The 22,632-nt window shown below is 39.9% G+C and overlaps 1 protein-coding gene across 1 annotated transcript; it reads left to right on the top strand.

Moving 5' to 3' along the window:
- Positions 1-11,464: 11,464 nt before the first annotated feature.
- On the top strand, positions 11,465-22,594 carry LOC105932451 (E3 ubiquitin-protein ligase RNF126). The gene is made up of 9 exons (XM_012871629.3): positions 11,465-11,568; positions 17,012-17,070; positions 18,056-18,116; positions 18,485-18,735; positions 18,845-18,913; positions 18,996-19,065; positions 19,166-19,259; positions 19,983-20,098; positions 20,222-22,594. The coding sequence occupies exons 1-9, from the start codon at positions 11,494-11,496 to the stop codon at positions 20,402-20,404; spliced, it is 978 nt and encodes a 325-aa protein (XP_012727083.2). The 5' UTR covers positions 11,465-11,493; the 3' UTR covers positions 20,405-22,594.
- The last annotated feature ends 38 nt before the right edge of the window (positions 22,595-22,632 follow it).

The following is a 22,632-nucleotide window of genomic DNA, read 5'->3' as shown; positions in this document are numbered from 1 at the left end:
ATTTCTCTTTGCACAGTCTCTTTAGGCAGCCCTGATTCCTGGATCCTTTCTTATATTCTCTTCTGATCTCTGCATTTTTTTTATATGAGATTGACATCTGGAGATTGGAATAGCCATGGAAAACTTTGATTTTCTTTAGTGTTGAAACATCCCTTTGTATATTTGGTCCTAAGTGCTGGATTACTGTATTAAAAAAAACTGTTATGACCTATTTTCTGCTGTCCCAGAAACTTCCAGTCCAACAGATTTTTTTTATTTAAAAATTAGTGGTATCTCGAAGCAGTAATGATCCAATGAACTTGAACAATGTTCCCATGGTTTTAGAATGAGAAACAGCATCCAGGAACTACTCCCATACTCGACATAGGGCATTAGAAGCTTTTACTCACACAGTATTTCATGGGCAAATTAAGTTATACTGTGATGTGAATCTGCTTCTGCATTGATTTTCTATGCATCTGATACATTAGCATATATTGTTAATGGCTCTCCAGTAACATCAGGCTGGCATTTTAGTTTTTTGTTGGGGTTTTTTAATGTCAACAAAATTCTGCAAAAATAACCTCGCAACTTGAGAGTCCATATGTATCACGTCACCTGTGTAACTTTTGTTGACTTTATTAAAGCTTCACTCAGATGTGGCTGGACATCTCTAACTGTGAGTTTTGGACATTTGTGATGTTTGTTTTGTCTCCCTAAGCATCCCGTTGACTCTGTTGAGTGCTGGCGAGATGACTCTGTACCTCATCAGATTTGTTTCCAAGTATAACAGGATTAGTAAAAATCTGGCAATATCAACAAAGCAAAGCCCAAAATTATTCACACTCCAGGCAGATATATTTATATTTTTTCAATATGTCTCCTCTGACTGGACTGGTATTGAAATTTGCCAACCAGTGTCTGGGCTTATATCAGATAGAACATTTGTGGAGGATAGAGGATTTGTGGAGCAAAAGATTAAGGTGATAGAAAGGAACCTTCCATGACTTGGAGCTCATCACCAAAGATAACTGGCCAAAACACTAGTGGGGACATACAAAAGGATTTCCGAAATTATAAGAAGGGTTTGGTTTCAGTAAAACCAATAAAGATTTTTCCCCATTATTATTAAAAAGGGCACAATTAATGTTCAATTTCTTGTCAAATGTAAATTAAAAAAGCAAAATTGTTATATTTTGCTTTTCTATTTATATTTTAAGATGTTCGTCCCGTTTCCAATCAGAAACTATTTTCTCGACAGAAAGACAGATAAAGATACAATCTTATCTTTATCTGCCAGGGGTAGGAGTAGTTTAGGGCTAAGTGCATGTTTCAAAAAGGCTTTTATATTCAAACTGTCTTAAAGCTTGTCTTGGGGGATCCCCTAATTGGGATTTTCTCCCACTCAATTAATGTGCTAAAATTAAAGACTTGATTATTCAAAAAATTGGTTGTGATCGTCTTATTCAAGATGTATTAATTTTGAGCCTTTTTTCTCCTACTTAACATGATTGTCAATGTTTGTACACATCTCTGTATCCAACGTCTGTCTTGCAGGTAAATGTTGATCAAATACAATAAACTCCCATGTGCTGCCAACACATTATGACCATGGAATGACTTCAGCAGCTAAAATATGTAGATAATTACCACATAGTCCTCTGACTGATGTGCATTCGTTACACCAAAGGTGGAAAAAACACAACCAAGAAGTCAACCCTTGAGCAAGCGCTGAGCTATTTTAATTATAGTCGGTGTTAGACCTCAAGAATCCTCTGCCCTCTTGGCACCATTTTTTAAAATAAATTTTGATGCATGCCACAATTTGAGGTCTGCCTCATTTCCAGCAGAAGCGGGGTTTGTGAGTGTGCGTGGTTCATGTCGTCTGTTTGGCATTTGGTGCATCGGTGATGGTAGGACTCACCTGCGATGATCACAGAATTAGTCACAACCCTTACATCACAACCTCTGGCTTAGTTGTTTATATCCCTACAAACACGTGTGACGCCCACGCCGACATTTTGGCGGTGCGTAATCATCCTGCTCTTATATGTCGGGCTTCTTTCTCAACAACATCCACATGGTATCATTTCCTCCAAACCTTGCTGCTGTTACTTCCAGTAAGCACACCAGTCTGCTCCTACGTCTCGAGCAGAGCTGTGATGAAACCAAGCTCTGTGGAGTGTTTCAGAGACCACCCAGCCTCTGGATCACACCACTGGATTGTAAACAGCTCCATCCCACAGCTGAAACTAATAGATGTCAGATCCATCACTCCATCAAGGGACATGTATTCCCAGTGTTGCTATGTTACACAGAAAGCCTTGTAATTTTCTAGATGTGCTCTATATTTTCGTCTTACAGTTGACCACCCTGCTGACACAACTGCCGGTGCTTCAGTCTAGCTCAGGATGTTACGCATGCCGTTTTATGGGGTTTCGGAAATGTTTTTACTGATCTCAGATCTGCATAGGTGTGCCGTGACATGACTGATGGGAGGAAAGTCCGCGCTTTCAGGGACATGGGGTGAACATCAAGACAGTTCTTTTGCGCCAATAAACAACAGAAGAAAACTCTGAAACAGTTTACTCAGACACCTAGGGGTCTCCAAGGCAGCTTGCTTTGTCACAGCCTTTAGCAACAATGTAAAATCCAGGGAGGTTTAATGAAAATATGTTGTTTTTTTGGGGGGGACTGGTTAATCACAAAATAATCAGCAGAAAAGGGAAGTTGTTTAAAATGCTAATTGTCCCCTACTACACTCCATGACTTGTTCTACTTCCTGAGGATGACCTTTGGGATATGGCCTCTGGGTGGCCTCTGCGTGTGGTCTAGCTAAAGGAAAATGCAACATCAGGAATGCAAATATAGCTTGTTTCTCTAATGGTATCACATTGTTCTTACATTTTATCAACCTGTTTTCCCTTGGGAACTTTTTTTTATGTCTCCTCTGCCTCTGCACCCAATAGGATTATTGAATTAACAGTGGTTTTAGTTTAACAAGCCTCAACATTTTGATAATTGAGCAACACTTGCCTTCCAGACTTGTTCCAAATTGAGTTTAATGCACCTATTAGAGGCTTTGAATATTGGAAGACTATGACTAAAATCTACACCTGGGGTGGTTCAGGATTGTAAAAATCGTCTGTTTTATAAGCGTTAATTTAAGGAAATTTGGTTATTTTGACATTGCATGAGGAATCTGTTTGCTATCATGATTAACCAAAAGGCGCTGCGGATTTAGCAAAGAGGAATGTCAAAGTTTTGTTCAGCGAAAGACTTGATTCGATTTTGCCTGCTCATTCTGAACAGATTCTTTCCACTAAACAACCATAACGGCTACCATAAAGTGTGTGGGACAACCCTAATTAGATTAAGTACTGGGAGAGCTTTGGCAAGTCCAATTAGAATGGTTTACCACAAATAAACTTAGAAGGCTCATGTGGTATCTTCCCTCACAGACCACAGTGCTGAGCATCTGTGACTGGGTATTTAGAAGAATTATGTCCAAGCTCAAAATGATGAGTTTAAGTTTTTAAGTTTTCCATGTTCTATATTCCTTGCAATTCTACCTAGACTGGCAGCTACATAATACTGTCATGTAAGGACAACTCATTTATTATGCTTTAAGTAAATATTGCCTTCAAAGAACAAGTAAGTTTAGAAGGAAAAACAAGGAAAAAAAAGGAAAATACTGACATTGTTAAAATGAAATACTTTGGTAACAATCCAGCTTTGAGTAAATGTGGCTGTGTAGCTTCAGGTCACACGGCAAACATGTGATACATCTGAAATGCCAATCGGACCAGAGGAGAGGGATGAAAATCTGAAACTCAATCTCATCCTGATCAGCTGTTAAACAAGTAACGACCTGTCTTCTATGAAGTAAGATGGAAAAAACCCACTGGTTGTCATATCGGAGGGAACATTAGCCTCGTCCCACTCCGGCTTCAGTCAAAACAAAAAGGCCTTTGTTTCAACCATCTTAATATCTGTTTTTAGTTTAGGCTTAAATTTAAGTTTAGATTTAGATTAACACACAGAAGTTCAGCGACTGTGGATAAGAAGTTGGGGTTTCGTCTTCATAACTGGTGGGTTGTCGGTACGAACTCCTACTCCGTCCGTCGTTGTGTCATTGGGCAAGACGCTTTCCCTGGTTTCCCTGCTGTCGTGGTCAGAGGGCCTGGTGGGGCCGATTGCATGACGATGTTTGCTCCTAAAGGACCACAGGTTACAACAAGCAGGTTGAGGCAGAGATTAGGTGCAGAGGTATTTTTTTTTTCATATTTACAATAAAGAATAAGACATAACATTCACAAAAAAAACATTCTAAAGATTCCATGAGGGTCCCAGAACCATCCCTGCTTGATGTTAATGGGTAATCTTTAACAAAATGCCCCAAGTTCAGGAAGCCTGACCCTTTCTAATATAGAAAGTGCATAGTTTGTTGCTACTAATTAAGTATTATTAAATCATCCTCAAGACTGGAGCTCATGCCTGAAAAGGAAGCAGTGAAATCCGTTCAGTTCAATTTGTTGTCTTTTCATTGTACACCTCATGGCGTTAAACAAAACCAGACACTGTTTCAAACCAAGACTCTGGACAGAGGACAGGGACTTTCCAGCTACCTTCTCTGATCTCCTCACTATCTGCTGCCAGGCCATCTTGTGTGCTACAACGCAGAACAAGAACCACACTGAGACGCAGTAAAACACGCAAATATAGTCCCCATGGGTTTAACTGTGCAGTTTAGTTGGATCACAAGAGTGTACGCACCCTTGTTAAGAATCCAAGTTATTGAGGCTTAAAAGGTTGAGATATTGATTACTCATTTCCAGGTTTTTTAGATTTTAATGTGACATATATCTTGTACAGTTCAACCGACAAGGAAATGTTTTTAGAGGAATAAACATAAAAATATATAAATAGTAAACAAAACCTGGTACAAAAACACTCCACCGGACTGTTCATATATGAATACTTTGGTGCACTGAAGACTGTCATAAGTCAACAAGTACCAGTTTGGTTCAACAAATGACAACAACCTGCCTAATAAGTAGGAATGCAGGACAAACACTTTATTGTGAAATATAGTGGTAGCAGCATCATAGGTTTGGGTTACTCTTCATATCGAAGGGGGTTTTGTCGACGGGGGTTTTGTCAAGGGGAATGCATTCTGAGAAGTTTTAAACAGCCATCAGTTTAGACCCACAACATTAGAGGGCCTGCTAGAAAGCTAAAGATGAGTGATTTGCTTCATCAAAATTGACTAAGTGATATTGTACCAGCTTCACTGGTACAATATTCAAGTTTGTGAACAACCTAATTGGATATTCTAATACCTGGTGGTTATTGGACCAGTAATGTCCTCTCAATCTAATCCTTAACTTTATGGATATTTTGAAAGTTTGCAAGTGGAAAAATATTCTCAAATAAAAAATATGGGCTACTAATAGACTCCTGCCATGTGCTTCAACAAAGTAGTACTTTAAAAGTGTGCACACTTATGCAACCAGGTTATGGTGCTTCGTCAATATCTTTTTTCTTGTATATCGTCCCGCTAATAGAGTTGCTTTTCAGCTGACTTGTACCGAACATACTTAATTACAAACTATGGATAAGGTTTTAAAATTATTTAACATGGTTGATTTTTTTTTATGTCTCAAACACTCTTTGAGATCCACTGTATTTGCTGCTTCCACAAAAAACAACAAAACATTTTTTTTTCTGTGTATGTGTGTGTGTGCGTGTGTGCGTACGCGTGTGTGTGTGTGTGTGTGTGTGTGTGTGTGTGTGTGTGTGTGTGTCCGGTCTGGCAATGTGGTAACAAGAATTGTTGTCTTAATGCCAAAGAGAGCCCAACAGATCTTACCTTCACAAGTGGAGCATTAAGTCTTTCGCCATAGTGCTCCGTTTGATTTATATATGTAAGAAGCTTTATTAGATTTTGTGCTGGGACTATTTCATGTTCAATGGACATAGAAACAGGAAGGTAGAAGAGAAAAAAGGGAAGAGAAAAAGATGAGACAAAATGATAAAATAGAGAAAAGGTTAAAGAGAAAGAGGAGAGGAAAGGGAAAGAGCAATATAACATCCTCTGAGTCTGCTTATACACCTGCAAAGAAAGATACAAAAAGAACAGCAAAACCAACCAATAAAATAAGATAATAATTGGGGTTTTCTGAATCCAAGCACCTGTAGGTGTTTGCAAGAGTGCACTTATGTATCTAAGGTTTATCCATAAGAAAAATGCTCAATAGTAGTTGTGAGACCCGCACCCCAGAGCACTGAGGCAGACGCCAACGGAACAAATACCCCAGATGCCCGAAGGGACCCCTAGAGCAAAGGTGCCCCAGAGGGGCCAACATGGGGAAAGCTGTCTCCCCCATCTGAGGGAAAAGCAGGGATGGGCCCCAAGAAACCCCCAACAGCCACGATGCTGTACCCAAGAAAATAGAGGCAGTACACACACTCGCACTCACCACACATCCTATACTCACAGGTGCCAGCCCCAGCCGACCCCCAGGACCCAATGCCGCACCCCCTGGCCAGACCCCGACCAGGTGGTCCGCTCCTGCTTCAGGCCCCGGACGGCAATCGGAGAACAGGGGCACGAGAAAGATTGTCCAGTCAGTCCACTGAGTGTTTTAAAAAAAGGCCTTAAAACATTTCTTTTTAGCAAAGCTTTTGGTCCCCTTTAGATTTTTTATTTTTATTTATTTATTTTTTCTCTCTTCTAAAAACGCTTTTTTTTTTTTTGTAGCACTTGGAGATCTTTCGATAATAAGTGCAGTATAAATTAAATGTGTTATTATTATTATTATTATTATTGAGAAAGATTGTTTCATTTAGGTTTTAGCAATAAAGTGAGTCCAGACTACATGATGTTTTTAGCAAAATGCTAAGAATACCAAGCTAACAGACCCAAAAAAAATTGTTTACTGAATTATCTCAGAATTTGAAACAACACCCCATCAGGATATCCTGTGTAGCAAATCACACAGATTTACAGCTGCATGGGGGACAACACTGTAAACAACAGGTATCCATGGATGCAGAACACTAGATTTGGTTGATTTCTAATCCTTATGGAACGCGCCCTTAAGTGTTTTGTTCATGTTAAGGTAAATTCCTAGGTGAAATGCGTTCAACATTAAAAAAAAAGAAAAGAAAATAAGCACAATTGTAGCACTGAAAGCACAAAAAAACATAGTTAACCACATTGTTTACTATAAGTCATTGTAACAAAGGGTCAATGAAAGCAGATCAGGTCAAGCTCTGCAGGAAACATCTGCAGCGAGTAACCACAAACTGTCCTCTACAACAAAGGCGGCTCAACCCAAGCTTATAATTGTACACTTATGTCCCTCCTGCAACATTCATATTTTCTTAGCTGCTCTGTGATGTAATCCAAAACATTTACGTACCAGTGCCATGCCATTGGATTTAGATCTGGGAAACAAGTAGAGTAGGAAAACATTTTACAGAGGGGATACCCGCTGATTCTGGTATGAGGATATACATGTCCACAGATATTATTTACCTAAAACGGCATCAACTTTCACCAGTGTTGATCTTCCCATACTTCCTTGCTGTTGAGCAAGGGTCTGACAATTTTGTGTGTGTATGTGTGCGTATGTGTGTATGTGTGTGAGAGATGCACAGATCTTGTGACACATGGCCTCAGACAGAGTGTGTCTGGAGGGAGGGAGAGTCTTCCATGGGTGGGACTCAAAACAAGTGACGCATGACTAAAGAGGCCCAGGAAGTTCCAGCAGGCGACTGTTATTGCTGAGATTGTGTGTGTGTGTGTGTGTGTGTGTGGTTGGGTGGGTGTCTGTGGGTGTTTGTGTAAGTGTAAGTCGGGGGCCCACAGGGGACTGCATGGAGCAACACAGGCTGGAGTGTCTGGAAAAACTCTGCTAAAGTGACAAAAGGAGCAGTGTTGCTTGCAACACATCTGTCTGCAACACTGTACTCCCCTCAGAGGGGGACAGAATAGGAGCCATGACAACAAGGTTGCAAAAGCTCAATACATTCTCTTCGGTTTTGCATTGATCTAAAGGAGCATGTACGCTTGCATGCACATCCTTTTGCAACTCATTTGTTGAAAAATGCACCTTTTAGTTTCTTATATTTCAGATCCAGTGTAACAGTGGCTGAAATCACGTAAATGTGGAAGGCTTTGTAGTCAAGTTTTTTTTTTTTTTTGCTGCTCCTCATATGTCCTCTGTCTGACTGGCAGCCAATCACTCCCCAGACTGCATTGCTACAGCGACCATTCGACAAGAGTGGCTGTGACGCACTGGACCCAGGGAAACAAAGGCTTACAGACACAGCAGACGCGTTCTAATCTCAGCCCCATGGGACAGACGCAACCTTGTTGCTCCCACATGGCCAGATCAGACACAACATCAGTACAGAGCACATTAAGGGCCTAACTAAGTTACGCTGTAATCTCTGTCGCACAGACACAACCAGACATTATTATATTTTATCAGAGTACACTATGTGTTCCAAGTTAGCAATGAAACAAATGATGTTCCTCCATATGGGGATTTGCAAAATTCTTTAGCCAGACCTATTTTTTTCAATATTTTGGTTCCAAGAGGCCAGATTTTATTTTATTTCATTTGCAGACTGAAGCCATAGATGCTTTTGAATGTCTGAGATTCTTTTTTTATGGATATAGACTTGTACAAGTTAATATATCAGAAGGAAGTTTATTCATTTATTAGACTCATTAGTATCTCTACACTTAAAAATATGATTTGACTTTCATTACCACTTTTTATTAATGGGGGGCGGGGGGGGTAATGTCATCTATCAATGTGTGTTTTCTTTGTGCATATTTTACACAGTCCAGTAGACAAAAGATATGTGTTAAAAGTTGGACTTTTATGAGCGCTTATGACACATCAAAATTTAGAAGATGTTGAAATTTAGGCTGAGTTAGATTGTTTTATCCATCCTGAGAACCTTTCAGCTGCATTTTAAGAACTATAAGTTCTTGAACTGTTTCTCAGTCACAAAACGGAGAGTTGAGTAGAAGAAAAAAGGTACCATCACCACCCTCAGGAAATGCTATTGACATTTTCAAATGGACAGCTTTCCACCATTTTAATGTATATTTTAACCATGTTTTCAGGGCAAAGTTGTGTTTTTTTTATGACCTTTCACCAAAATGTTAAGGGCGTTTTTTTCACATAAGGTGTTTTGTTTGTCATTATACGTAAAAGGTACATTAGGTGGAGGGTTTGCCTGGGCCGCTGCAACTGAACTAATGGCCAATCTGACCAGCATGTCTTTCAGTGGTAGGGGAAATTGAAGCACCCGGAGGAAACCTACACAGACACGGGGAGAAAATGCAAACTCCACACAGAAAGGCCCTTGTAGATCCCAGGACTCAAATCCGGGACCTTCTTGCTGTGAGGCAAGAGTGCTAACCACTGTGACTCCGTGCCGCGTCCTCTTATGAATAATGGTAACAATAAATCAGGCTGAGAGGCTCAAGAGATGCGACTGGCTAGAAAAGGGTCTGATGACAACTCCAATGTTCTGTCATACTGTTCTGCCAAGAACACAATAGATTTGCGAGACTTGTTTCTGGATGTCGGCCTGCACTTAGGGTAATTTCATTAGGGATACTTGTTCTTAAGATGTATTGGTGACATTTTTCATTTACAAAGGTAAAAATAACTGCAAGCCCAAAATTGAAATAAAACAGAATTACTTTATCATTCATGTCTTATGTAACCAAACGATCTCTGAGACCTGCAGTGCTATCTCAGACCCACCAGACAGACGCCAACAACAATCTGGCTGCTTCAAAAACGGTGACGGATTTCCCACGGGAGAAGCTTCTTACTAGCTGTTGGCTCTGGTTGGACTCTTGATAAAAACAGATTCCAGTAACTCCTGTCAAATACTCAAGGACAACATACAAATTCATTTTTGACAAGATGTATTGTTCCAGAACAGATGCTGCACAACTTCCTAAGGATTGATGGATGTTCGCTGGGCTCAGGCGGAGGTTGACAAGAATTCAATGGAAAACTAACTTGTCAAAATAAATCTTGTGTGGTGCCAAATTGCATAAACACACGCCTCTGGGTTTCGAGCAAGACCGTGCAGCAGTGAACCTGTAGGGAGAAAACCTGAGTTCACTGATAACACTCTGCAGCCAAACACGTTTGTTGAGGGGCCACTATGTCCACGCCGCAGTTCTGTGAGAGTTTGTATATTTTATCACGATGTGATGGAAAACTGACACGGTTTTTGGATATGATAACTTGATTAAGATTTTCTATGTCTTGCCCCATGCAACAACCCAAAAGAAACATTCTGAAGATGTAGTGTATATTCAAGAACTGGCTGAGAGAGAACAACCTTGAAAACCCACATTGAATGCACAAACAGCACCACCACGTGGACGTCTATTGCATTTCACACTAAGCAGGAGGAATTCTTACCTGACTCCGCCAGATAGATTTGCTCCGCATATCCATCTGGAAACCTTCCGTTGAAGTAATTTTGGGAAGGGGCGAAAATACTGGTCAGCTGATTGGCCTATGTTGGTGATAGACGGGCCAAATAAACCAATCAGATTCGTCGTCGCTCTGTTACGAGCAACGACGAAAACACAACCACAAGCCAAGCTACTCTTGCTGCTGCAGGTAAAGGCTCGTTAGCTCAGCAGAGAAATACTCTGTAATTCCGATAAAACTTGCTCGATAGCCGCGCTAACGCTAGTTTCATCGGCTGAAGCCGCCATGTTCTTTAGACTGAACTGACGCGCTTCCCGTTGCGTCACACCTCAACCCGCCTCAAAGCCAACGCTGATTGGACGTTCGTTTGGTGAACGGCTCCAAATTTTCTTCAACGGAGGGTATCCAGACTGATCTGCGAGTGAAACCTTGAAACCTCGCGAGATCAGGATGGTCTCACGAGGCTAGAGGAATTCTGAGTAAGAAAGAAATTGTGTTGCATCACATTATTATATTTGGTGTTTTCGTAGAGTCTATATCATAGCTGAAAAAAACATGAACTAAATCTTAGTTCTACTACGGAATAGTTTAGATCAAAGCATTCTCATGTCTTAGAATAAACACGATCAAAGTCAGGCCTCAGTTTTGTTGAAAATCTGTGCAGAAAATAATTCTTTAAAAAGACAATGTCGATCAATTGTCACTGAGTTGTGTATTATATAGCTCAGTGGTTGTAGCTAGTTTAAGAGGAAAATGGGCGGAAAAGGTGAATTTCTAGACGTGGAAATTCTGCTTTGTGGTTTGCATTAAATATACTTTTTAAAATAAATGTATTATAGTTGCCTTTTATTTAAAAAAAATACACAAACCCTAAAATCAACCACTGACTATATGTAAACATGTTTAAACAGTCTAATATCACTACATACAAACATTTTTAACAAGGTCGTCCTTTTTCTCTGGGGTTAACAACATTGTCCCTTACGTCACCCCGTAGTAGTCCTTCTCGTTCTCTCTATAGCTAAAGATGGCTGAAGCTCCTCCATGTCCCAGTCGGTTCTTCTGTCACAGATGCTCTCTGGAGATTAGTCCTCGGCTCCCCGTAAGTATTTAAGTTTAAAAACACGGAAGACGAAACCCACGTGAAGGAAAACACCGCGTGGTTGTTTTTTTGCTCTCATATGCTTCGGTAACGGGACAGTGGTTAGCATGCTAACGGTGCTAGCAGCCTCCTGAGAGGCTCCGCTTATCATTCGCCACCTATCTGACCGGTTATCGTCGTCAGGCTCTGTCAGCATCAAAACGCAAACTGCGTAGTTACTGTACTCACTGATATGCCACTGGTGTTACACAACTTGCGACCAAATTTAAAATAAACCCGTTTGTATCTTGACTGTGGCTGTGTGAGGCTAACTGCTAGCTGCTTTGATTGCTGGTGTTATGATTATCGTCCAGAAAGGAAGAAACTGCCTGGAATCTTGGACTAAACCGTGTTTGATCTTTTCACAATTAGCCACATAGCATATTGATTTGACATGATTTTTTTTGTGTTAACGTCATCATAAGAGTGAATGAGGTGCATGAATATATTTTGTCCGGCCGTTAAGTCAAACAGCAGAGTGGTGTTGGCTAGAAGCATCTGTAAAACCAGGCTCTTTTAAAAACATCCGCCGTCCATGACTTTCTGCCAGCTTCTGCGCATCAGCTATTTCAATAGGACAAACAAAACGTTCACATAAGAGGTCTTTTGTCGGTAAACACCCCCAGTTCTAAAGTCCTTACACTGTCTCTGTGTATCTCAGAAAATATACTTTAAAATCCTTCTGTTAGTCTATAAATCCCTGAATGGCTTAGCACCTAAATACATCACAGACTTGTTATCAGTGTATCAACCCTCCAGACCACTCAGGTCTGCCTCCAGCCTACTCTGCATACCCAGAACCAAACACGGAGAAGCAGTATTTAGTTCCTATGCTCCGCTTATCTGGAACAAACTTGCAGAAGAAATGCTGAAACCTTGAGTTCCTTGTAATCAAGTAGTTGCATTTCAATGTTTAAATGTATAGTGGGTAATTTTCTTTCCCAGGAAATGTAGGCAAGAAACACCCAAGTCGCTTTTTCAAGAACCGCTCATGCGGAAGACCATCCTACCTGCTCTTCCACCATTGCATGAAAGAATCTCCCAAACACAATCTGGTCTTATTCCTTTCCTTTCGACACGTGTATGACACTTTGCTTTTTGCGACTCTCAGCCACTTTCAAAGTAAACCTGAATCTAGCTGGATACCTAACCTCTCCTCTGTTTTGTTGTCCACCACCTTGTATTATCCTATTTAAAAGGAGTTATACAAATAATCTTGTCTTGCCTTAACCGTACCAGAATAATAAAATGCCTCTTTTTGAAGAGATATAAATACTTAGACGTAGAGTCGGAGTGGGTGTCTTAGCACATTTTTTCTAAGTGTGATATATTGAAACAAATGGTGTATAAATCATGGAAGCCGGTTGGGGCATCCTGAAAGCCTGTCCAATATATGTCCCTCGATTTAGATTGAAATCTTTGGAGCCATATTGCCTAAATATCACTAAAGAGGAGCTCAGTTTCTAAATTGTGTTCAGATATCTCCATGAAATGTCCAGCCATCAGTCTCTCATAATTCTTTTTTTTTTTTTTTTTTTTTTTTTTTTTTTTTGATTTTGTGTGATTAGGGCTAGGATAGGAAATGTTTGTACAGTGTGTTGGTATTGGGATTTTTTTTTCTTTATGGTCATGAGACTTGATTTATCATGAGAATGATAATGACAATGTCATGACAAACCTAACATTAAGATGTTCGCACAGCGCCAAAAACATTTAGTGTTGAGATTGTTACTTTCCCAATATTTCCACTGTTCGTTTCATAAGAGCAGAAATAAATATCCTGTTTGAAATCTAATCAAATACGTTCTAATGTGCGCTGTTAGTGGTAAAACGGCAATACTTTATGTATCTGGTGTCCTGAATTAGCCTGTTTAATTGGGTAAACGTGGGTTTATTGTGCAGCACTTTGAAACGGTTTGTATGACTGGAAAAGTGCCACATAAATTCAGTCCATTTACCATTTTTACAAGAGCGGTATTGGTGAGGCTTTGACTGCAGTGACACGCGCATCCAGCCATACTCTCTCTTGCCCAAAGATTGCAGCGTTTTGTTGTCTGAATGCTGCTTACATTCCAATTTTTTTTATGTAATCTGGAGCTTTTGCCGAATAATTAGGCACGTGTTCACATTTTGAAACGGTTAATTGTTAGTAGTTAGGCACCTGAAAGCAAGATAACGAAGAGTATGGTAGTTATTACATGAACACCGAGGGAACATTGACAACGCAGCGACTGAAGAAGAAACGGCAGCCTAGCTGCTGGCGTCTGCCTATTGCAATGATTTTAACCGTCTGATTATTTTGTGTTGTACGTTAGCATTGATAATTGAGTTGCTTTAAGCTTTTTTGTTTCATCTTTTAAAATTGAAAGGCAATGCATTTGAGAGCTGAGAGCAGTTTGAGCTTCGATGTTACTGGGTTTTCTCTGTCATGATCATAAAATGGTCGTTGATCCAGTTGTGCTGTCTTGTCTCCTTGCTGCTATTTCCTTGTAGGATCTTGATTATGGTTGTCCCTCTTTATACACATAAAGAATACACGTGTATTCCTGCATTTATTTACACATGTGACGCTTTTTCTTGAGTATAAACGGGGTGTGTTTGACCTAGAGTACTGGTTTTACTGTATAAAATGTTCTTTTTGGAGATATATTTGGCTTAACTGTCTCTTACAGTTAAAATCCCCTTCAGTAGGTCCTGCAAAGCTGCTTGCCAGCCCTGTAAGATAACTCCGGGTGTGGGATTCTAGCCGGTAATGAGAAGCGGGAGGTGTTGAAAGTCTAGGTCCTATTCAGGCCTGCCGTTAACGTACAGTGCATCCTGGCTGATTCAGATGGAAAACAGCCGAGCCTAACAGCAACGGTTCACACTTGGCATTAAAATCTGTCTTGTGTGATCAGATCACAGCTGCCCACTTTACATTAGAATAAACACATCATCATATCAGCAAGTGGGCTGACAGCAGCACAATAGACCCACAAGTCTGCTGATGTTTGTGTTACGAATACATTGAATCGCTTCAGTTCTGATGGCAGAGGGGTATGTGAGTTACATTTCCATGATGTGTTGGCTACATCCTCTTCATAAGAGCAATTAATTGTGTTGCTATAAATACTTAAAAGCTGTCATTTAAATATTACATAAAAATCCTTTCATCATACAGCAACATATCTACACATCAAAATTAAAGTCCCAGCTTGTAAAGAGACAGTTTTACATTTAGCAGAGTTCTAACAATGAGTTTAATCGCATTTTTAACTCCATTGCTTTGTGTCTGTTTCCATCTTCTTTTTAAAAAAAGTCAAATGCCACCACAAACTAGCGTAGAAACTTGTATGTGATATTTAGAGTTCATTTGAATTTTGACATTTCCGTCCACCCCTTCTAATGTGATACTTCAAAATTTGCATTAAAAAACGTTGATGGAAACACGACTAGTAGTGATTGATCCCTCATTGTCTCTCTGAACAGATTACACGTCCATGAGAACCCTTCCTGGGGTGGTCCAAGCGAGACGGTCTTCAATGTGCACTGAGTGCTACATTCACACGCATATTTAGCACAAGAACTGGATGCAGCTCTGTTACTCTAAAGCGAGGTCTGAAAGGGAAGGGGTGCCGCGCTGTGCCCCCTTCATACCTTGTGTTTACATGTGACCTGGCTAATCTGAATGCAAGTAGAGGAGCCCAACGATGACCGTTTAGATCCAGCAGTCCTGACTGATTAGATCAGTTGCCTGCTTTTACACGCATGTAGATAAATTCATCTGCAATGTTGTTTTGACATCAGCTCGGTTCAGATTCATCCTAATTCCTTTTTGTTAGTTTTTTTTTTTTTTTTTTTTGGGTTGTAAACGTACAGTATCTCTTCTGAGTAGTTTTATCATACAGTGACCCTAGTTGGTTCATTCACCTCTAAAACAATAAAAAATACATTTCCTAGAAGAGAGAGGGGTTCACAGCTCGCAGCTACATTGTTCGATAGCCAGTGATTAATAAAATCCCAGATGAGGGCAAAATGTCTGATTTTTATTTGTTTTTACTGAGAAATGGGGGGAAAAAAGTCTCTGAAACAATTGCTGTTTAGTAAATGTTGTAGCTAAGATGAGAGCAGTGCTGATTTGGTTTTTTTCAGGGGTTGGGGTTAAGGTGGAGTGAGAGGTGACTCCACCGCAGCTCAGCTGGTGGTCCTTGAGAGCCGAGTGCATTCAGACTGCATGCCAATGCAGTTAGAAGTGTCCCCTGCGCCCTCTAGTGGTGTAAGAGAACATTGTTAACGCATTCAAACGTATTTATTTCTGTATTTAGTGCTGTCCAAACTTGACCGAACCGCTCAGAACGCAAGTAAGAGGCGGGTGTGAATGGGCTCGACAGCAGGAGGAAAGCTGGCAAACAGGACAAGTTCAGAATCATGTATCCTGCAACCTTTAAATGCATCCCTTCTCCCAACACCTGAATCAAATGTCTGAATTCCCTCATCAGCATTGAGTGATTCAGCTCTGCAGAGGCCTGATTACGTGCCTTTTTATTTCATTCAGGTAGTTGGGGCCCCCCCGATCTAACGTCGATCACAGCCGCTTCGCTGCGGCAGAACTGGATCTCCTACTGTGTACTTCATTAAAGTATTAATTTGCAGTTTTAGCCTTTTTATTGAGACACAAAGGGAAATTTTAATCCTAATTTCCAGGATAAAATTCTAACAGTTTAAAAACTTTAAATTGTAAGTAAAGTAATTCAGTCCATCGGGAAGACGTCCATCATTCAGCAGCTCTAATGACCCTTTGAATGGTAATTTGTGGTTTTTAAACAGCCTTTAAAGAATATTTAAGGTCTTGGTGACATAAGAAGTGGATTGGTGAGGGTGCTGTGCTCCTACGCTGTAATTTGAAAGCGTTAAATGGTGAAGGAATCCTTTATGATTTCAAGTAGGTCGTTGTAGTCTCTAACGTTCAGCTCCTAGTTGTGCAGGACTCGAGTAATCAGGACTGTGTGTAACGTGCATCAGTTTAGGGTTGCTTTAAATATTTCTGCTCTAGTGAAGGTTAGGGTTTCGGCTAAAATTACTACGGTAATAGATGCTAGTAAGAAACGAAATAACACTTGAACTGAAACTGCATCCCAATTAGTGAATAACACTGCTTCAGACTCCAGGCTGGTGAAATTTTCTTTGTGGTTTTTTATTCTTCTTCTTTTTTTTTTTTTTTTTTGATGTCCATTGCTAATTTAGGAGAACCGTGTAACTTTGGAGGCAGATCACAAAGACCCCACTGTGTGAAAACTAAAATGAAGGTTTTCCCAGCGTAAAACTGCACCGTAACCCGCTAAACATGATTAAAGCTGACCGTAAAATGAGTTTACACAATACGAAAGCTGTTGTTTAACTCTGTTTTATGATCTCTCGTTTCCAGGAATATATGTGTCCACAGTGCGAGTCTGGATTCATTGAGGAGCTGCTGGAAGAGAGAAGGTGCGTATAAAGTGGTTAACGAGCACAATGTTGCTCAAAATGTTGAAAATATCCTGACTTATTTGAAGAGCTAAATGTGATCAGACCATTTTGTATTTCATATTTGTCAAGTAATTTTTGTCCTTAATTTTCCTTGACCATCATTCATCTCCTTGAAAGCCTAAAATCACCGACGTTAGAATTCGAGGCCACCTCTAAAACTCATCATGTAATTGATTTTAAATCCGATTTTCAGGACATAGCTTTTAAACACTTCAATCAGGTTCCATGACATTCTTAACTCTCTGCTAGCTTGTTGTTCTTTCGATTACAGGTTTTATCTTTGTGCATAACAGAGTCCCTCATTTTTGTTCATAGGTCTCTTCCAAAGGATAGAAAATTGACTGTGGGCATTAAACGCCATCTAGGATGTATATCTTGTTTTAATATTAGACTTTTTGTAGAATCATGGTATAGGGCTGGACGATAATTAAATAACAATATATAGAATGATAGATGTATATCGATGATAGAAAAAAAAGGGGTCAATAGAAAGTTTGATTGAACAGTTTTCCTTCCTTTTGCATTCTAGCCAATCATGTAGGTTAATATTACAGTCATTACATCCTCCCAACCAATCAGAAACGCAGACCCAGGAACGCTCCGCCCCCTTCAAAGAGTTCAGAGAACACATGTTCTTTTTCATTTTTTTAAATAGTTGCAGTTTTGGTAAAAAGTTGGTTGAATAAGGGTTGAGTTTGAATTCAGTGTTTGTGTGTTCTGTATTAAAAAATAGGTTGCTAAGCAACAGCACAAAATGGTCAGGGCTGCACTTAAAATATATGTTTTGAATTATCGATATCGATCAATGTGATTTCTATTTTATCAATATGCTTTTTTCCCCCATATCGTCCAGCCCTATCAGGTAACAGGATGAAAAGAGGAAACAGTTTTTCTCTCACCACGTTCCCATGTAACCTTGTCACCAATCTGCTTCCCTGTCTAGTGCTGACAATGGCTCCGTGTCCTCCATCTCCAGCGGGCCCCAAAACCAACAACCATTTGAGGTTTTTAACCTGATCTTTACTCAGACTCTTGTCTTTACCAAGGAGCTTTCTGTGTTTTGTGAGCTCTGTGACTCTGTTATGCACACCGTTGCGTAACAGAGTCAGCGTTTCTTAAAACTGCTTAAACGGCCATTTTTTGCTGAACCCGTGTTTGACACGGTGGAAGCTGTCATAGCATTCACTTCTGCTTTTTCATCTTGCTGTGTAGATTTTTTTTTTTTTTTCTGTTATGAAGTTTATATTAATAACATTCAAAATTAGGCTCGCTGACAAAAATTATAGATGAGCTTTGTAATTTGGTCTGTGAAAATGTATTTTTTTTCCCATTGTTAATTTCTTCTACTGTGCTGTTTTTACCTTTTTGTCAGAATGCGGGCCAGCAGCTATTTACATTCCCTTCAGGCTTTGGTCAGTTTTCCTTCAGCGTCTTCGATGACAGCTTTGACCCCGAGCCCGGACTTGGGGCGGAGGACAATCGGGACGCGGAAAACCCTTCAGAAAGGGAAACGTCAGACAGGGACTCGTCATCTCGGCAGCGATACAGTGCCAGGCAACCAAGAAGTCATCATGGTTCAAGACGGCAAACGGGAAGGCCTGACGGTGTCCCTACTTTAGAAGGGTGAGACATTTGGACCTTGTGTTGGCCCTGGTTTTGCCTTTCTTTGCTACTCTGTTTTAACTCATACTCTGTTATCTTGCCTTTTTTTTTTTTCATCCTTTTTTCATAGAATCATCCAACAACTTGTGAATGGAATAATAGCACCCACTGCAATGCCAAACGTTGGTGTTGGAGCCTGGTGAGTCTGTGGTACTGATTTGTAACAAGCTAGAAGATAAACTGGCTGCAGTTTTCTTATCCTAATATCTCTCATTTTAAAGGGGGGTCCTCCACTCCAATCCAATGGACTATGCCTGGGGTGTTAACGGTCTAGATACTATTATAACACAGGTATGATAGAAATAAATAATAACAAATAAAATATAAGCTGGGATTTATCAGGTTTTTAGTACAAATCAAATAATCTCAAATTTCTTTCTTTCCCATTTAGTTATTAAACCAGTTTGAGATTACAGGGCCACCGCCTGCCGACAGAGACAAAATAAAAAGTCTTCCTACAGTACAAATCACTGCTGAACATGTTGGTAAGTATGTAGGATTATAAGCAACAAACTTTCTTATTTCTCCTTTTTGCTAGATTGCATAATTCAAGTGAAAGCAGCTCTATTTATGGTTGAAAGCATGTAATTACCTGCACTATATAAAGATGCCTTACTGTATTTTATTTTCTCACTTCAGACTAAATATGTTCTGTTTTTGGTCAGTTAGGATTGCCATGGTTGTTTATTCAGAATAATTACTGAAATCAGCTTTTATTTTTACTTTCAAATTCAGTAAATTCAGTTCACAAAGATTTCATGTCGCGGTAACAGTAGTAGGTATACGTGCCTATAAGACTGAGGGTATCTATCCAGAAGCTTGCTTGCTGGGGTTTATGCCTTTGAAACACTAGTGATTACATTTTGTGACGTTCAGACCATTGTGCTGGCTTGAAAAAAGTGGGACAGCAACTTTCCTTTAAGTTTTTTTTCCACACATTTACCTTGAAACACATCGTAAGGTTTTGAGTTGAGTTATCAATGCGCCTTCTTTAGCAAACCTGTGAACAGAAACAAAACTTAAAAATGTTTAAGATTGTAATTTGTTGCTTATGACTGATTTTTTTATTAGGGATAAATAATTAGGATGCTCTGTTTAGAGCATCCTAATGATAGTAGTGCATAACGCTGTCTTGCTATTCCCCGACTTCATTTGAAGGATCATTTTCACGTCCTATGTGTACCTGACTTTTTAACACTTCTTTTCAGCTTCAAGACTGGAATGTCCTGTGTGTAAAGAAGATTACAGTGTTGGGGAGAACGTGAGGCAGCTTCCATGCAATCACATGTTTCACAACGATTGCATAATCCCCTGGCTGGAACAGGTATTACACATCATCCCAACCCCTTTTCCCTTTTTGCTTACTGTAAATATTCACCAGTTGCTGTTTGAAACGGGGTCATGAAGGATAAACATCTCTTAACACCCTTGTGGTTACTCTCTGCAGCATGACACTTGTCCAGTATGCCGGAAGAGCTTGAGCGGACAAAACACAGCTACAAACCCTCCAGACCTATCAGGGATGGACTTTACACCTTCTTCTTCTTCATCGTCATCGTCATCCTCCTCCTCTTCTACCCCTCAGTCCTCAGGTTCCACCAGCAATGAGAACTCCACTGATAACTCATAAGGGCATTTGTGCCGATCACTTCATGAGCTGGTTTCTGCTTCAGAGCAGTGCCCTCCAGTCCCTCCCTGCAGTAGGGCAGAGGCCTGAGTGCATATCACTAGGATCACTCAGGACTGTTTCAGGGGTAAGTGATACACGTGTTTATGTATTTCTGCCTGCCGTGTCCCCCTCTCCTCCTCCCCCCTCCCCCCCCACCTTCATCAGGAATGTGAACAATGGAAGGGCAGAAAGCCTGCAGCGCAGCTTCTGACTGGGAGGATGTGGAAAAGCATGGAGACTTCAAGAGACTCGCGGTGCTTAAAGCGCCTCTGAAGGGAGAGAATCCAAAGGTGGACTAGGAGCACCGAGACAATTGCCAGTGTTTCTGCAAACCTCTAGTCTTGGTTGATTTAGTATGACCCACTTTTGCCCTAGGCAAAAGATATGCCTGATGCTTTTCTTTGATAAGTAGCATTCAAATCTTTGAGTGCGTGGCTTCAGTGTGCTTTAAGATGTATTCATGGTTTGAAAGAATATTACACTTCCATATCTTTCCAATTGAAATTGACCACAGTTTGTATAGTTGTGTGTTTTAAACAAATGATTTTATTTGATGAATTGCAGTGATTGTTGAATAAAACGTATCATTACTAAGGCCCACTCCACACTAACTGAAGTATTTTTTTTAATTAAGACCTTCTGTCCAAGTTGCTATAGTTTTTGGTGACAAAAATGTAGCTTTTTAAAACTGCTTGTTGTGTAAAAGTGCAGGCAGGAGATTATTTTCCGGTGAAGCAGCTTTTTAACGTTTTGTTTTCCACATCAGCCATTTGTCCTGACTCTGTTTCTATATTCGAGCGGAGTGGGGGACGACTGGACACTCAGGTTGAGAGGGTTCTTGTTGCATGTCACAAAAAGCTGTTTTGGTTTTCCGGGCCAATACAGTTACAATTTTATTTTCAGGTTCATCAGTAGATTCCAATTTTGACAAATTTAGTTTTTTCCCTTAACCCCCATAGCATATAAAACAGGACATTGTGTGCTGTGGGTTCTAGTTTTAAATCCTGCAAAAAAAATGAACTGCAAGCACAGGCCCCTAAGTTGTGTCTGGTTTTTATTTTCAATCTCAAAAAAGGTGCATCAACATGCAGTAATTATTTTGTCTATTACCAATGCACTTAATACATATAGGGGAAAATTATTTTTAAATACTTCCACCAAATAAAGGGGATTGAGAATTGTCAGACTGATGCAATGTATCTGAACTTTACATACAAAGAAATAACTGCTTTTCATTTAAATCTCACCATGTTTTAGCTGCTGTTCGGTTGAATTTGGTTAGACTGAGTTTGTGGCATTGTGAGTAGAAACCTTTTTATGTTTTGAGAATTTTTCTAAGCTGTGTAGGGTGGAGGATTAATGGCATTTGAAAACGGATACATAGATGATGTTAAAAAAAAAATACAATACATATATATACTAATATATGTATTAGATGTGAAGGTATTTGGTTTCCAGTCTAATTTATGTGTTCCTTTCTTGGTGCTTTGCACTGTAAAAACAACTTAGGGACAATGGCCGCCATTAGCGGATGCTTTGAACCTCTTTTCAATGCATAATAAGACTTTGAAATAATTTTGTACTTTCAAAGTCATGACTGATCCGATGGTATACAAAAAAGTAAACAAACTCTGTGTGAAGTCCCTTTGCATTTGCCTGATGAATATCAATAAGCCAACTACGTTATGCTTCCTTTTATTGTTTAGTTATGCGTGAGTTTCCTCTACTTTGTACCCCTATTGTCCCCTGGGATGCTAGGTTCTAAGGCATTAATTGAAAGGGATTGTTGTGGCGACGAAACACTTGTGGCTACACACAAAGGAATTTATAGGTTTGGGATTGATTTTTACAAAGTGAAAATGAATTCATTTTCTGCTCCTTTCCTCGCTTTATTGTTGATATTAAGTGTTTATGCCGGAGTTTGCAGCCCGGCAGGCGAATTTAAAATGTGATTACTACAGGTTCAGTGAGGAAACTCTGACTCTTTGTCTCCAATAACAGCTGTATTGTTTTAGAACATTTGGAGAAGCTTGTGAGCCAAGTCAGGCAGCGTTTTGGGTTTCTGCAGAAAGATGGAAATTCAATGCGGACGGTATCTAACAGCAGTCTTAAATAAAATATTGCAGAAAAGAATATATTTCTAACTAATCGGCTCATATGTGTCATTGATTTATTTATTTTTTTCCCCT

Source organism: Fundulus heteroclitus, chromosome 9 (assembly GCF_011125445.2).
Source record: "Fundulus heteroclitus isolate FHET01 chromosome 9, MU-UCD_Fhet_4.1, whole genome shotgun sequence".
Classification (NCBI taxonomy): domain Eukaryota; kingdom Metazoa; phylum Chordata; class Actinopteri; order Cyprinodontiformes; family Fundulidae; genus Fundulus; species Fundulus heteroclitus.
This window is presented reverse-complemented; position numbering and strand designations above follow the sequence as displayed.

What these genes read in the sequence shown, in the direction of transcription:
- LOC105932451 (XM_012871629.3), top strand. Translation starts at nt 11,494, where the DNA reads ATGGCTGAAGCTCCTCCATGTCCCAGTCGGTTCTTCTGTCACAGATGC. An exon ending in GAGCTGCTGGAAGAGAGAAG is followed by an intron (nt 17,071 to 18,055) that starts GTGCGTATAAAG and finishes TTCCCTGTCTAG; the next exon opens with TGCTGACAATGGCTCCGTGT. An exon ending in GGTGTCCCTACTTTAGAAGG is followed by an intron (nt 18,736 to 18,844) that starts GTGAGACATTTG and finishes CTTTTTTCATAG; the next exon opens with AATCATCCAACAACTTGTGA.